The sequence below is a fragment of the Carassius auratus genome, unplaced genomic scaffold, assembly GCF_003368295.1.
Source record: "Carassius auratus strain Wakin unplaced genomic scaffold, ASM336829v1 scaf_tig00216461, whole genome shotgun sequence".
Lineage (NCBI taxonomy): Eukaryota > Metazoa > Chordata > Actinopteri > Cypriniformes > Cyprinidae > Carassius > Carassius auratus.
This window is the reverse complement of record NW_020528584.1, coordinates 283,573-300,447: the sequence shown is the minus strand read 5'-3', so window position 1 is coordinate 300,447 and position 16,875 is coordinate 283,573. Positions and strand designations below refer to the sequence as shown.

At 36.7% G+C, this 16,875-nt stretch overlaps 2 protein-coding genes across 4 annotated transcripts in view; both read right to left on the bottom strand.

Annotated features, from left to right (window-relative positions):
* The window catches only part of fndc3a (fibronectin type III domain containing 3A), a 78,378-nt gene extending 71,025 nt beyond the window's left edge, over window positions 1–7,353 (bottom strand). For all 3 annotated transcript variants that reach the window (XM_026263262.1, XM_026263261.1, XM_026263260.1), the window contains exon 1: window positions 6,986–7,353. The gene's annotated coding sequence lies outside the window, so the exon portion shown is untranslated. The remainder of the gene's footprint in view (window positions 1–6,985) is intronic.
* Window positions 7,354–10,483: 3,130 nt separating this feature from the next.
* Window positions 10,484–14,290, bottom strand: LOC113098258 (cysteinyl leukotriene receptor 2-like). The gene is given in 3 exon segments (XM_026263272.1): window positions 10,484–11,221; window positions 11,223–12,115; window positions 14,127–14,290. Coding segments are annotated over 2 exon segments (963 nt in total). The 5' UTR covers window positions 12,099–12,115; window positions 14,127–14,290; the 3' UTR covers window positions 10,484–11,134.
* Window positions 14,291–16,875: the final 2,585 nt, after the last annotated feature.

The following is a 16,875-nucleotide window of genomic DNA, read 5'->3' as shown; positions in this document are numbered from 1 at the left end:
GAATTAAATTGGCCTTTCTGGTTTTGCTTCGGACAAGTTTTGAAAAAAATATATATATTTGCTAAAAAAAATACCATCATAAGAAATCTTTCTTATTAAATTGAGACTATATATATATATATATTTCTAGGGGTGCTCCGATCACGATCGGCCGATCGTTAATGCGCATCTCGTCAGTAAAGCCGGTTTTCTAATCAGCGGTTAATTCCATCAGGTGCGTGATTTCACATAGAGCAGCTGTTACTACACAGATCCGTTGTTAATAGAGAAGATGGGCCAATAAACGCTGAAAATTAACGTGATTTGCGCATCTTCTCTATTAACAACGGCTCTGTGTAGTAACAGCTGCTCTATGTGAAATCACGCACCTGATGGAATTAACTGCTGATTAGAAAACCGGCTTTACTGATGAGATACGCATAATGATCGGCCGATCGTGATCGGAGCACCTCTATATATTTCCCCTTAATGAGTGTTTTTTGTGCGTAACGTGCAATAAACCAATCAGTCTCTCTTCTTCCATTCCCTTTAAGAGCCAGTTGTGCTCGTGCCATGACGGATTTGCTATTTACATGTGGAATTTAGCAAGCGCAAAGACAGAACGCGCCTCCGTGATGAAACGGAGCTGCTCGTGTACGAGCAAATAGACAGCCTGATTCTGATTCATGCGATGACTATCCATTATGACATGTAGGCATTTATATATATGTAAATATTGAATTTGCCTACAAAAAAATAGTATGCATTGCAATCCGTTCATTTTTAATATTTGCCATGTTTGTGTGCTGCTGTGTGTCCCGATGTTTAATAAGCAGCGTGTACATGCGTTGCAGACCCGCCTATACTAACACGTGCTTTAAAGAAAAAACATTGCGTCAGGCTTTAGAGCAGGTTTGAGTTGGTCTATGGCGCAGTCTATTTTTCTATTTTCAGCTCTATAAAATAGCAATGCATCTGAACACACCTCTTTTTTTAAACCAGCATGCCCATGGCCGCACAAATGAGCGCAAATGCATTTGCTAATTAAATGACCTGGCGCTGGACGGGGAAATGCAAACATCGCCGGACTGAAACTAGCAAACACACTTGCAATACGCCTTGTGTCGCATTGCGCCGGGTGTATTATAGGGACCATGGTGTTATTAAAATGCAGACCACAAAAGAACAAAACATTCAGATGTTTTACACATAAAGCTGATTTTTTTATTTATTTTTTTTGCACCATCTAACATTTTGAAAATATTAAAATGTTCTTTATATCAGGATGAAAATAAGAGCTATTTACACAAAAAATCATTCTGCTTGTTTCATGAATGAGGCCTATAGAGCGTAACGCATGCGTTACCCTGAGACCTCGGCTCCGGGCACTATTAAGGTGTAAAGACTTGCAAGCAAATTACAGTGAAAGCTGCATTGTGTTAATAACACTCAGAAAAGAGAGTGAGATGTGCTGAGATGTGCTTTATAATGGCAACTTATACAACTAGTTGCTCAGTTCAACTATGTACACGCTGCATTTCCACTGTATTAATAATTTGTGAGTGAACTGAGACCGTTACTCTGTACTGAACAGGGCTTGTGTTGCATTGTCATAATAATCATTTAGCCATAAAGTCATAATTACCGGTAGGAAATGACTTGGGAATGTTGAGGGTGTGTCGATTACAGAATTATGATGGAAGAAAATTGATATTGATTATTATAAGTTGTAATTGTGAATGCAGACTGAATAATTTAGTTTGCATACTGTTGTTGAAGAAGAGCTTGTAAGACAGAGTCATTTAGTTGGTTTATGAGGAGACAGACTACATATCCCACAATTCTCTACACAGAAATGATACATACACAGATAAAGTATCAATTACACACCTAATGTGAACCATTTGCACTTTAGTTTGTTACATTAGTACTAAAACGTCCTGCTTTTGTCAGGAAGTATTTAAAAAAAAAAGAGACTTAGCATGTCCATTTTAAAGGGCCTAAATCACGTAATGTCCTAGTTTATAAGATTTGTGAACCTGTAAGCAAGAATAAAAGATCTTAAACACAGAGAACCACTCAGAAAGTGTACTATATTTATCTGCAGATTTGTACATACTGTGGCTACTGAAAATCAAGATTATGACTAAACATGAAACAGAAAAAGAAAAAATCAGATGCTAAGAGAGAAAGCATCAAGCATGAAAACATCTGCCTGTCAGTTAAAAGAAAAACATTCTGGGGAGTGATCAGAAAGTCCCTTATGCAGATGCCAAAATGAAACGTAAATTATCCTACCAGAAATAGACAAATCATTAAATAAATAAAAAATGTTTCCCAAAACACGAAGAGTGGGATGACAGAATTTACAAGTTAGGAAGGCAAAATGTAAAAAATATATATATAGTAATAAAAGCATAATAAATCTTTTTAGCATGTTTTGCTTTTTACAATAAAAAATGTAATGTACATTGTGCGTATTTCAGTTAAATAATTATTTCAAAAGATGATTTCAATCCTTTGAAAAAAATAAAATAATATATATATATATATATATATATATATATATATACATAGGTAAAAATGCAACAAGCTAAATTATTTATTTTTAGTTTAACTACTAGGAAAAAAAAACTGAAAAGATGTACTATGACATCAACCAAACAACGCAGTTCTCAAAACACAAGTGCAAAAAATAAATAAATAGAAAGGTTCCCACGAATTTCCAATAAAATCAGACAATATGTCAGCCTATCAGATGTTCTTGCAAACGAACTTTCTGACTGTGAGTTAACATTTCAGTTTCAGTGGTTAGAACATGAGTTTTCAGATTGTCCAAAACAAGGTTGTTTCAGTCGCAGTTTGGCCTGCGCAGCTGTTGAGCTGCAGCTGACAATCTTTCAATCAAACTGTGATGCAAACAGTGACCAGGTCAATTCCAATGTTCTTACTAAACAGGACATAAATGGTTTAGAGACACTGTGAGTGTCCTTGGGTCTTTGAAACCGTTTCATAAAGCTTGTGTAACCACCACAGTTACGACATTCTGCATCATAAAAGGACCAGAAAAGAAAGAAAAAGACTATTTTAACTAAGATGGACAGTGGTGGTGTGACTAGAACGGTCAACACAATCAAAAATGTCCTTGCAATCTGATTATATGCACAGTCTCAAAGATAAAAGAATAACAAGATTGCTCCACACTGTGATGGATCACAAATCAGTAAAAAAAAAAGTACTGATGCATGACATATGCTGTGAATGACAGCTGGAAAAGGAAGTTTGACAGGAATAAAGCGGATGGGAACAAAATGAAGAACAGATGATTTTAAAGTTGCAAGTAAATGGGATTCCGTTACAAAGCCAAACATATTAATAATAAATTAAAAGAGACACATTTTGGCAGTGATACTTAATGAAATAACCATGCTGTTGTACATAAAGAGCCTATAATATTTTAGAGAAAAGTGCAGACTCACTGAAAGGAAAGCAGATACTCTGAGACTCAAAACAAGATGAGTAAATGTAGCACAGCATGAAGGTCTAAAACAAGCAATGTTTGCATAAGTATTAGCCATGGTTCTATTAATAAATAACCAAGTGCCCTCCAGCGCAGTGATGGGAAACTCTAGCTGTAAAACAGCCTCAGTTTTAGACCGTTAATTTATGCAAAATAAATAAATAAATAAATAAATAATAATAATAATAATAATTTTGGCTAATTAACCATTATCAATATTAATTAAAAGCTAGTGCCAAAGTGAAACTTTTTTATTATTATTATTATTATTTTAGTTCATTTTGCCTAAACATAAATATTTATTAAAAGGGTCAAAAGAAATCACATTTTACTTAAGTCTTTTGACATTTAAGAGGTCTTTGTACCATTAATAGTTACTCACCCCAAGGCCATGCAAGTTAAGATGTAAATGACTGTATTTTTTATCATAAAAATTATAGTTAAATTACTTGCAAACCAATAGATCGTCTGTAGTTAATGGAATGGGAGTCCAAGCAGCTGATGAAAACATCACAATAATCCACGAGTAATCTACATGACTACAGTCCATCATATAATGTCTTGTGAAGTTAAAAAGCTGCGTGTTCGTATGGAAACAAATCCAAACATTTTTTTAGATTTCAAACGGTTTCTTCTGGCTAAAAGTCCACAATCCGCAATATCGCTTATGTACCACTCACTGCAGAAGAGCCTTTGTGAGCAAGCATATTCATGTCACATTTTCTCCATATAAACTAATCTTGGAGGGCGAGAAACATTTTCAGCTAATATTTCATTTTTAAATGAACTATTCAGTTTATACATCCTCTTTAGTACAAAAAGCATTCAAGGAACCAAGCTGCAAAAACAGTTTGATTGAATGTTGTGGGATTTGTGATGACGCACGGGCAAATACATCACTCCAATGCTTTTTACACTGGATACAGTATACAAGTGCCCATTCAATTTCTAAAGTACTCAATTCATTCAGACTGAAAAAAGGGGGACCATTCAATAATAATAATAATAATAATCAGTACCACCGCTCCCTATAGGCAGAGTACGCAGTCTGCGTAGGGCACCAACTCCCAGAGGGGGCACAAAAAAAAAAAAAAAAAACATGCGCCATTCCCCCATTCATGCTCAACACCACTCGCACCTCATGTTTGCGGCTGAATGTTCATAACTGATGGATGGACATCTATACCCGGGTAAAGGACATCAGCAATCCGGCGAAGAGAAAAGAAAACTACAGGCTTGATGTGAGACGTTCGATAGTCAAATTTATACATTCCTTAAACATTTTTTATATATATTACAATAAATTATAAATAATTTAGGTGAAAATGAGGCCCGTTTATCACTTTCAGGCACATTCCTGTGAAAGGGAACCTAAAAAAAAAAAAAAAAAAAAAAAACTTATGAAAATTACCCATGGTTTTAACAATAACACCACAAATCATTGTTCTTGTAGCCATGGTAACTGCTAATTAACCATGGTTTTGTGACTTAAAATAAAAAAAGAAGTATTAATATACTGTAATATTTTGTTGTTGTTGCTATAAGAACAGACCTAAGCCATCAATTGCCTTTAAAATTACTTAAAATCTATTATATAAAAAAACTATAAGGCAATAATGATTGGTTAATAATAACACTGTTACATAATGTAGGCAAATACAAAATAAGCAATTTATGTCCATGTTATTACAAATGCCTGCAAAGGGAGCCAAATGCCATTTAATTGCTGCTGTTACAATTACAGGACAATCAAATCCTTGTTTAGGCTACTGACCAAACATTTAATTCAAATATTCACTTAATCTTTCGTTTTTGGACACCTTTTTGCTATAGATGACACAGCCTTTATCATTTCTTCAACAACAAAAAAAACTTGGACATCACAACCCATACAAAATAAACCATGGTTTTATCATAGTAAAACTGCTTAATTTCCTTTTGCATGATTTCTGAGACTATAAAATAAATTAGAGTCATAATAAAGTTATAGCCATAAGTAAATGTCGATAGCTACAATTTATTAATTTACTTTTATATTTTATTAATGTTCTATTTTCACCCCTTTAGTAGGTGTTTTTTTTTTCATCATCATATTTGAGGGAGGGGGCACAACAATATTATGCTGTTTAGGGCACCCATTTGGACAGCAGCGGCCCTGATAATAATAATAACAATACATGTTCTAATTCTGTCATTTAATTTAGTGACACTAGAGGTTTCAGAAACTTAACCTTTTTGCAAATCTGTTTGAGCAAAACTAAAGTTTTGGTTGCCACATTTTAGTTGTAATGCTGGATTTGAGACAAAGGCCCTGTCCCAAATCACACAGTAAACCCTTGTGGTCTTTCTCGGAGTACACAATTTTGTGACATAATGCCACTTTGACAGTCAGGTATAAGTCTACTGCAGAGCTTAGATAGCTGTCTACTAGGTGAAACTTTCAAAATAGGTGAAAATCTAGACATAAATTATTTTTGGATATTGCATGTTAGTTTTATTTGAGCTGCAGAAAAACATAAAAGTTCCACAAAACCTAGCTGCACACTCTGTTTATTATCACCACTATTTTGGAAAGGATGTCAAATGACTCCCTGAGGTCAAGGTTACAAGTCGGGTTGTCTGTCTTGGAGTGGTTTTATTTTCAAGAGAGAGGTGAAAAAAAAATTCAGATTTGTTTAGAACAAAGCTTATTTAATCAAGCTTCTATTATTTACATATACATGCTTCTTTACTAACATTTTTGCATGCTTCTGTTGTCCTCATACATGTAAGACACTTTGGATAAACTGTGCCATTTTACAAAGACAATCAGATTTGACTTGGAATGTGTGTGCACCTGTGTATATTATAGAGATCAAAGAAACAATCGAACTGTCAAATCTGAATTTGTTGGTGTTTTTGTTATGTTTTTTTTTTTTTTTGCCTTAGAACTTTTGGAATTGAACATTTTGGACATCATAGGTTCTAAGTGAACGTCTATTAAAATTGAATGTTTTTGCCATCAGAGCATCAGAGGCGCATTCCAATGTTCGAATGGAACACTTGTATGTCAAGTTTTTGAACGTTCGAATTGAACATTAGAACATATAATAGATGTATTTAAACGCCGGAATTTAGAACGCGACTGTGAAGACCAAAGCTGCAAACGTTAAACGCGCCAATAATGCCTAAAAATGCAGCCTAGCTAGAAAGCTCTGTAGATTTGAGACACAGTCAGAGTGAGTATAGTGACTGCAGCAGTATTTAATCTGCAGCTCTGTGATCAGATGACGTTGACGTGTGCACTTCAGGCCCTACTTTTTTTTCATATAAACTTTTAAACCATATACTAAACATGCCTGTCAGAGCACACTAAAGGTGGCTAAAAAGTGCAGCTAACCAAACACATCTACATGCAGGGAGTAAATAAACCCACATTCTCTTAAGTATGCAGAGCAAATTCATATTTTGTAAATCCAAATAATTTGCAAAAGTGTATCGACTCACCAACAGCTCGTTCCGCTTTTTATATCTTATTTTTCTCGTTCACTCCTCTTCTTCAGGTTGATGTATATGTGAGCGGAGCCTTTAAAAGCACTAGGCCAGTGTGTGTGATCTGGATCTCTATAAGCTACGTGGCTCTTTCACACTTGAATATTACACCAGTTTACAGTCTGAACCCTCATCCACTCGTCTTTTTTTTACTGCGTCTGAAAACGTCCGGTGGTCGAGACAGGTCGCAATCGTCCAAATCAAACAACTTTTCCCCGAGAGTGTTGTTAGTTTTTACGGTCACCTCCTCCATCCATACCGAGCACAGGCTCTTCAAGCGTCTGGATAATCGCCATCGTTTTCCGCTCAAGAATGTACACACACGTGACTGCGCATGCGTATCGCAGCCTCGTCAACTTTCATTTCTTTTCCCTTTTCTGTCTTCAGTTATGCAATATTTGTTTTTTTCAGATGTGTTGTTGACGGGGCAATGGTGCAATCAAAGCAAAAACTGACCTAAAGGCTGCATAGTGTTTAAAATCGCTACACGTTTATATTAACTAGCCTACAATACCCTGATATAAAACTATTTGTCATGGCACAGGAAAATCACTTGAAATTCAGTTTCCACATGTCCGATTACCTGAAAATGTCTTAAATGTGGGAGGTGTCAGTGTTCGTGTAACCCCTCAGTTGGAGTCGCAAGGGAAACAGCACGTTCCATAATAAAATGACCGCTATTGGGGCTTAATTTCTGCTTGACATAAGAAATGAATTGTGGTGTGAGCTAAATTTGGAGTTATAACAGTTGTATAAGAGAAGAGATTGACCTTTTGCCACTTAAAGTGTAATTTTAAGGTCTCATCTACTCATTTACTGACTGTAACCTTTTTTTTATTTAAAAACAGAAATGATACTGTACAAACAATGAAGATTTAATATGTAACAAAACAAGAGCAAACTCACATAGAGTCAAAGCAGCCATGTGCAAAAAAAAATGCATGATTAAAATATATGAAAGTAAAATAAATAGCCTACAATTATAAATGTGATTTTATTTTTAATAAATAAGAAAAATAAAAAAAGTTACAAAGACATAAAGACATTCGAACGTTGAAATCACACTTTTTTTGTCATTACAGCGCCCTCCAATGTTCGAATATAACACGTTTGTGACCACACATCCCCGAACGTTCGAATGTATCGTTATAAGACGAGAGGACAAGCAAGCACCTAATGGCAAACGTAAGCAAAATAAACAAATGGATTAATAAAATTAATGAAAGTAAAGTAAATAATACAGTTAAATACAGATAAAATAACAAAAATAAATTAATACATGAATATGTAAATTTAAATGAAAACACTGATAGGAAAAATAAAACAAACCAAACCTTTTACTTACACTTTTACAAGCATTCAAACATATCATCAACACGTCACTTCTCACTGGCATTTTTCCCACCATATTCAAGCAGGCAGAAATCCACTGCTTAAAAAACTATGTTAAACACTTAACTTGTAGACAGTTAAATACTTTAAAGTCAAAGTTAAAGTCTTTCTTTTAACATTCATATTTCACACTTAAACAAATTGTTTTTAACCAGGTAACATTATTTATTTCACAGAATAACCAACTGGAAATTAACCAATCAGGTTTAAAGGGTTACTCCACACCAAAATGAAAATGTTGTCATTAATCACTTACCCCATCTTGTTCCAAACCCATAAAAGCTTCTTTCGTCTTCAGAACACAATTTAAGATATTTTGGATGAAAACCCATAGGCTTGTGACTGTCCCATTTATTGCAAAGTAAATTACACTATCAAGGTCCAAAAAAGTAAGAAAGACACTTATGAACATTATGAAGCAACAAGAATATTTTTTGTACAGAAAACAAAAATAATGACTTTATTTAACAATAAAGTTAAATAAACGTGTAGCGACACCTCTGTGTCTCTTCGCATCACCATAGCTCCAGTTTGGAGAATATCTGCTCCATGCAAGCAGCATACACTCTTCTGTGTCAGCCACACTGCATGGATGCACTGTTTTCTTTCAAATCAAAGTGTAAAAACATGTAGAAAATGCATCCGTATGTCACGGATGACACAGAATTGCATTCTTTGTACCCCAGAAGTAGCCATTAAACTGAGACTGCATTATGGATTGCAAAAGCTAATTTTAAAACATCAATTCTCATTCTGCTGAATCTATCTGCCACTTCTGATACTGTGAATCAACAGATTTTGTCCACCCTCTCATCACTGGGCATTATAGGAATCCACTTCACTGCTTTGATTCTTACCTAACAGGGAGGTCTAGAGCACATCAATCCAGAGCACATGAACAGGTCACAGGGGTTCCTCAGGGATCAGTTCTTGGACCCCTACTCTTCTTCATACAATACATCACCGGGATCTATCAAACAAGCACATGGTCTCACCTACCTTTGCTGTGCTGATGACAGCCCTATCTTTCATTTCAAGATGTTCCAACAGTAGCTACAAAGATCTCAGGCTGCATGGTAGACATCTTGTCATGGATGAAAGAATATCACCTGTAGCTCAACCTGGCAAAGATTGAACTTCTTGTCTTCCCTCCCACTCTAACTCTACAGCATGATTTCACCATCCACCTAGGTTCATCAACAATTATCCAATGAAGTGCAGTTAGAAAAGGACCCACATCACACTTCACTTAATCTCTCTATCTAGCAGTTGTGGCACACATCAAGTTCATAACATTGATGGTTGCATATAGAACAACCACAGGATCAGTACCTTCCTATTTCCACTCACTGTTACGAGTGTACATCCGCTCCAGAAGCCTGAGATCTAAAAGTGAGCAATGCCTCATGGTACCATCACAGAGAAGCACAAAATAATTTTCCAGAGCTGCTCCTGTCTGCTGAAATGGTCTTCCCTTCCCAATCCAAATTGCTGTATCCTTGACAATTTTCATCTCTTTTGTCAGCACATGTGTGCATCCTACTAATAAATAAATAAATAAATAAACCTTGCTTTCCCTTTCGTTAATCCCTCCCTGCCTAGCTTGCTCTTTATGGTGAATCGCTTGTTGTATTCCTCAACTGTAAGGCTGCTGAATTAATAAATTTAAGTTTAAATAAATAAACCTCGTCAATAGAACCATCTAAATATATATATATTAGATGGTTCTATACTATTCGACTGTTCCTTCTATATACCGGCAGAAGGCGCAATGTCGCCGTGAAAACCAGTCACTAGCACTGATCTAGCACCAATGCGTTGCTCCACCCCATCGCTAATCCTAACACGGTACCCACATTTGTGGTCTTAAATGTACAACAATCTCTAAATAAAGCTCTGTAGAAACTTTACTTACCATTTTACAATAATATGTTTATAAAATGATAAAAATAATTACTAATACAAATCCATAGATGACAGACAATGTATTTTAATATGTACAATTATATTACATATAGATAGATAGATAGATAGATAGATAGATAGATAGATAGATAGATAGATAGATAGATAGATAGATAGATAGATAGATAGATAGATAGATAGATAGGCAACAATATAACAATATAAAGTGCAGTTGTATAATCTGCTCATACACATCAAAACAAGTTTAAGATAAATCATTAGTACTGATTCTGTACTTCAAATGCATCCTTTTGAACTGTACATATGTAAGCACTTACTGTCACACAGGTCCTTACAAAAACATGATAAACATCTATGTCCAATTGAAGCAGCAAATTTGTGTTTAATAAGAAAATGTGTGCATAAAATAAACTCGAAACGCATGTACCAAAAACAATTCCTTTATGCTCAAAAAAAAAAAAAAAAACCTCAAGTTTTCCTTCACAGGTCGTGTGATTGGATACCTTGAGAAAAAAGTGGACCAAAATCATTGCACACTATCAAATATGTTGTTTTAGACATATATTTAAATGCAAGAGCAAAAGGTTTTGGGATGGATACTGCTTTACTGGAGGCTAATTGAGTTCTTCCTGCATGAGACAACAGACCCACCAGATATGTGATACGCTCTTTTCCAGGAATTTCCCCCTCAAGTCCCAGCAGGTCCCAAGCAGGTCTATACTAAACTAAACCATTGATCTATTTTATTGTTGTTAATCTTCTCCAACACTTTCACATTCTGCTCAGTTATACAACTCTGTCTTCTCGGTGTATGTTGTCGCCAAAAGCTAACAAAGTTTTCCCCAACAAAAAAGAAAAGCAATGGATCCAGGCAACTGTTTCCAGAGGCTAGACAGTGTGCGATGACCGCTGCCTTTCTCAGACTTTCAATATAATGGCAGGACTTGTCATAACCATTGTTTTGAATGTCCATCTCGGCCTCCAGAAACAGAGTTCGGATGACATGATATGGCATAAAGCATGCAAGGAAAATCAGCAGAACAATAATGACGAGAGAACAGGATTTCTTGTGATTGATCTGGGATCTTCTATTCTGCCTGGACTTCCTTAACTTTAGCAAATACAAGGCTGCAAAAATGTAACAGACTGAGATTACCACAAAGGGCATTACAAAGCCTAAAAACAAAACCCATCGATTCAACATGATAATGGTCCCCACATGGGACGGCCTCAGATCCAGGCATTTGGTCTGATTAGAATCCTCATAAGTTCCTGCTTTCAGAAGCGGGATGGATGCCACAGACACAATCAGCCAGATTATAATACATAATGTCCAGGCTCTCCTAGAGCTTTGCCAGTGCACGTATGTGAATGGCTTCACGATGGCCACGAAGCGAACAATGCTCAGAACTGCAAGGAAGTAAATGCTGCCGTACATGTTGATGTAGAAGACATAGGACATGATCCGGCAGGTGATGTCTCCGAAGGCCCAGTAGTCCATGAGATAGTAGGCAGCTCGAAATGGCAGCGAGCACACCATCATCAGGTCAGATAGAAGGAGATTGAGCATGAGGATGTTGACTGGAGAAAAAGAGGCTTTTCTTCTGTATGATGAGGAAATGAAGAAGAACAGAGATATTAGGTTACCAAAAAGCCCAAGGAAAAAGATGAGCAGATAAGCAATTGGGTAGACGGTGTGCTTGAAATCACTGATGGAGCAGTTTGTGAAATTCGATGAATGAAGAGGCATTGTTGGGTTGGGGATTTCTGTGAACAAAATCAGAGATCAAATTTAAAATGAATGAGGAATTTGAAGCATTTTCAGATTAGACAGCTAAATGGGTGTTTGTTCAATTTCAGACACGTTTATATCCCAAGGGTGGATTTGATTTAATAATAAAATTTGCTAAAAATGTACTAGCCCACAGGCCATCCAAGATGTAGATGAGTTCGTTTCTTCATAGGAACAGATTTGGAGAAATGTAGCATTAAATCACTTGCTCACCAATGTATCCTCTGCCGTGAAGGGGCCAATTCAATGCTAATGATCAATTGGAGAGCAAGTGAAGTAATTTTCAAATTTGTTCTGATGAAGAAACAAACTCATCTACAGGTGCTTCTCAAAAAATTAGAATGTCAAGGAAAAGTTAATTTATTTCAGTAATTCAACACAAATTGTGAAACTCGTTTATTTATTAAATTCAATTCACACAGACTGAAGTAGTTTAAGTCTTTGGTTCTTTTAATTGTGATGATTTTGGCTCACATTTAACACAAACCCACCAATTCACTAGCTGAACAAATTAGAATACTTCATAAAACCAATAACAAAACATTTAGTGAATTGTTGGCCTTCTGGAAAGTATGTTAATTTACTGTACATGTACTCATACTTGGTAGGGGCTCCTTTTGCTTTAATTACTGCCTCAAATCAGCGTGGCATGGAGGTGATCAGTTTGGGGCACTGCTGAGGTGGTATGGAAGCCCAGCTTTCTTAGACAGTGGCCTTCAGTTCATCAACATTGTTTGGTCTCTTGTTTATCATCTTCCTCTTGACAATACTCCATATATTCTCTACGAGTTCAGGTCTGGTGACTTTGGTTTTCAAAAAACACAATGGACCAACACCAGCAGATGACATTACACCCCAAATCATCACAGACTGTGGAAACTTAACACTGGACTTCAAGCAACTTGGGGTATGAGCTTCTCCACCCTTTCTCCAGACTCTAGGACCTTGGTTTCCAAATGAAATTTCATATTCCAAACTTCATATCTCGTTCTCTCGTTGTTTGTGCATCTTTTTCTTCAACACTTTTTCGTTCCACTCAACTTTCTATGAACATGCTTGGATACAGCACTCTGTGAACAGCCAGCTTACTTGCAATTCATTTTTGTGACTTACACTCCTTGTGAAGGGTGTCAATGATTGTCAGAGACCATTTGAAGGCTCAGGAAACCTTTCCAAGTGTTTTGAGTTGATTAGCTGATTGGCATTGTAACCATATTCTAATTTGTTGAGATCTTGAATTGGTGGGTTAAAAAAAAAAGACATGAGCCATTGTATTCCAAAATGTTAGAAATTATTATTTTCATCACAGACTACAACTGAATGCAATACATAATTTGCATATTACTCCTGTCCACTATTGGACATACATGCATGGACTGTATTATTATTGATATTTCTGTTAAACTTTGTTTACCATCCATTAATTAGTTAGATGTTCGTCTTATAGTACAAACTGCAATTGTACCCCCATTTAGAATAGAAACAAAAAAAAAAAGTAAAAAAAAAAAAAAAAAAAAAAATGCACAGCTGATATCTGCAGTAAAAATTTACTATTTTTATCAAATGTGAATATTCTCTTGCAGCACAACAACCCAAGGCAGTCAGCCATGAGTGATCATAGAGTCTATGGATCTATACTGACATGCAAAGAAAAATTTGCAAATTGATCTGCACCATCTACAAAGAGATATTTTTAACACCATTGTAATAAGTACACTATTAAAATCAAGGGTTGTTTATTGGCATTGATGGTTCCTTGAAGAACCTTCAGGTTATTTATTGTGGACAAGGGGTTATTTTGATGATTAAAATGTTCTTTACACTAGGAAAAGCAAACAAACAAAAAAACTTGAAAACCCCCTTTTGGACCTTTATATTTCAAAGTTTGTGGTAAAATGACCTATATAAAGTATATATAGTACCGCACTATCAATAACCTTGAAACAATAACTGTTTTCTTCGACTAAAAACATCAAATACACTTACCTGTGAAGAGGTAGCCAAAAAAAATGAAGTCCACAAAGTCTGAAAAAAGTCCTGTCCCCACATATATTAGCTAAATCCTGTGCAAAAGTAAGAGTGGTGAGATGAAGCCGTATAATGACATGACTCTACACACGACTGCTGCTCTGGAGAAATTACTCCGTTTTTCAAACAACAGACACACCCAATAATTACTGATCTTCTTCTGGAGGTATCAGAAGTGGTAAATGCATACAAACATATACAGGATGTGAAATAAACTAAAACCTAATTATCAAACTATTTGTAAACCAAAGAGTTGTAGAAGTATACATTTTTGCCTGAACTAAGATAAACACAGTTTGGGTCTGCTTGAGTCTAAACCACTTTAATGGGTCTAACATTGCTTTATTTTCTTTGAAGTAGGCATGAAATGAAAAACCATCTCTATTTTCTAAATGCATAATACTGATCTTTGTGTTACTTGCAAATTTGGTATGAAATATAATCTAGGCACTGGGATTTATTTACTTACTCCTTACAGAAATGTACTGTGGTGGTATCGTATCAAATGGTAGGCACAATAGCATGGGGAGACTGGGGATAGATGTCACATATATATATATATATATTTACTCCAGTAAGTATTTCTCAGTGTATTTGAAAGTGAGTTTCTGTATATACACAAATTATTGCTACAACGAAGCCATTAAATGCTATTCCCCAGGAAAAAGAAACAGTTGCTTGAGACCGGGGCATGTTGTCACACTAGATGATGCAAGTTATCTATCTATTTATGGATATGTAAGGAACATTTGAAATAATGCACTGCAATGTGGTTTAAACCAAGGGGACCAGAACTCAGAGTTACAGTTGTGTTCAAAATTATTCAACCCCTTTGACTTGCAAGACAATTTGCTGTGGAGGATAACATTTTATGAAATCAATTTAACAAAGGCATCAGTAAAGTATTAGAGAAAGTTTGTCAATACACTTTTGAGTGATTCTGAGAATGGAACATTGATGAATCATGATAAAATTCGAATTGGCTCTAAACATTCATGTTCAAAATTATTCAACCCCCTTTGTGCAGAACCTTTTATTCTTAAAAATCACCAATAAACGCTGTCTGTAAGTGCTTAGAAGCTTCTGTCACCTCTCTACTACAGTTTTGGCCCATTCAACACCTGAAAAAGCTTTCAGATCACTGATAATCTTTGGTTTTCACATTGCCACTGCTTTCTTCAAATTCAACCAGAGGCCACTTAAGAACATTCTATGACTGATCCCTGAACCAAGGAGAAGTAGATTTGGATGTGTACTTTGGGATGACTGGACTGCAGGAAAGTCCATTGATCATCAGCTTCAGTTTTTGCACCAAAGGCATCACAATTCTTGTCAAAATGGCCTGACACTTTAAAGAATCCATGATGTCCTTCATACAGTCATGATTTCCACTTCCTTCTACAGTAAAGAAACCCCATAACAGGACTGATCCACCTCCAAGTTTGAGGATGGAGATGGTGTTCTTCTGCTTATGAGCTTTGCCTTTTTTGCAGCAGACATACCGCTGATCTATGGGTCCAAAAAGTTGCAGTTTGGTCACATCACCCAATAAAACATTCCTCCAGAGCTCCACAGGTCCACACAAATGAATTTTATCAAGTTCAAGTTGGCTTTATGTTCTTCTTGATCAAGGGTGGTATTTATCAAGATGTCTCAACATGAAGGCAATACTTGCTCAATGCGTGCACTGTCCACTGAAGGGTCTTGCGGTCTGCTGCACTACAGTACCCATACTAAACAGTGATGCAGCTGGTCAGCACACTCAATGGTGCCCTTGTAAAATATGATGAGGATGTGTGGAGAGAGACTTGCTCTTTTCAAGTCAAGTCATAGTTCTGTGGTGCCTGTGGGCAGAAGAAGAAAGGGGGGCGGGGGCAAGTTTGGGAGCGAGTTCAGCTTCCTGGCAGCCTGATGGATGAAGCTGTCCTTCAGTCTGCTGGCCCTGGCCTCTCACTATGTATTGTAGAGTCTTCCGGCAGGACGCATTGCAGGGGCCAGACCACACAGTGGTGCAGCTCGTCAGAATGCTCACGATGGTGCCTGTGTAGAAAGTTTACATGATGGGGGCCGGGGCTCTGGCTCTTCTCTTCAGCTGGCTGAGAAATGTAGGCACTGTTGTGCCTTCTTGGAGAGTGACATGGTGTTGGTGGTCAAGGTGAGATCCTCTGTGATGTGCACCCCCAAGAATCTAGTGCTGCTGACTCTCTCCACAGTCAGGCTGCCGATGGACAGTGGCGGGTGGTCAACAGAGTTTCTTCTGAAGTCCATCACAACCTTCTTTGTCTTACTCATATTAAGGGACGAGTTGTTAGTGCCACATCATTCAGCCAGCTCTCTGTAGTAAGTTTCATCGCTGTTGCTGATGAGACCTACCACAGTTGTGTCATCCGCAAACTTGATGTTGTGGTTGGAGCTGAACTTGGCAGTGCAGTCGTGGGTCAGCAGCGCAAAGAGCAGTGGGCTGAGCACACAGCCTTGTGGAGCACCTGTGCTCAGTGTGGTAGTGCTCGAGGTGTTACAGTTAGAAAGTCCAGGATCCAATTACAGAGGGATGTATTTAGGTCCAGTAGGTTTAGTATGTTAATGGGCTGTTGTGGTATTATTGTTTTGAATACAGAGCTAAAGCCAATAAACAGCATTCTAACATATGAGTCTTTATTCTCTAGGTGGGTAAGAGCCAGGTGGAGGGTGGAGGAAATTGAAATAG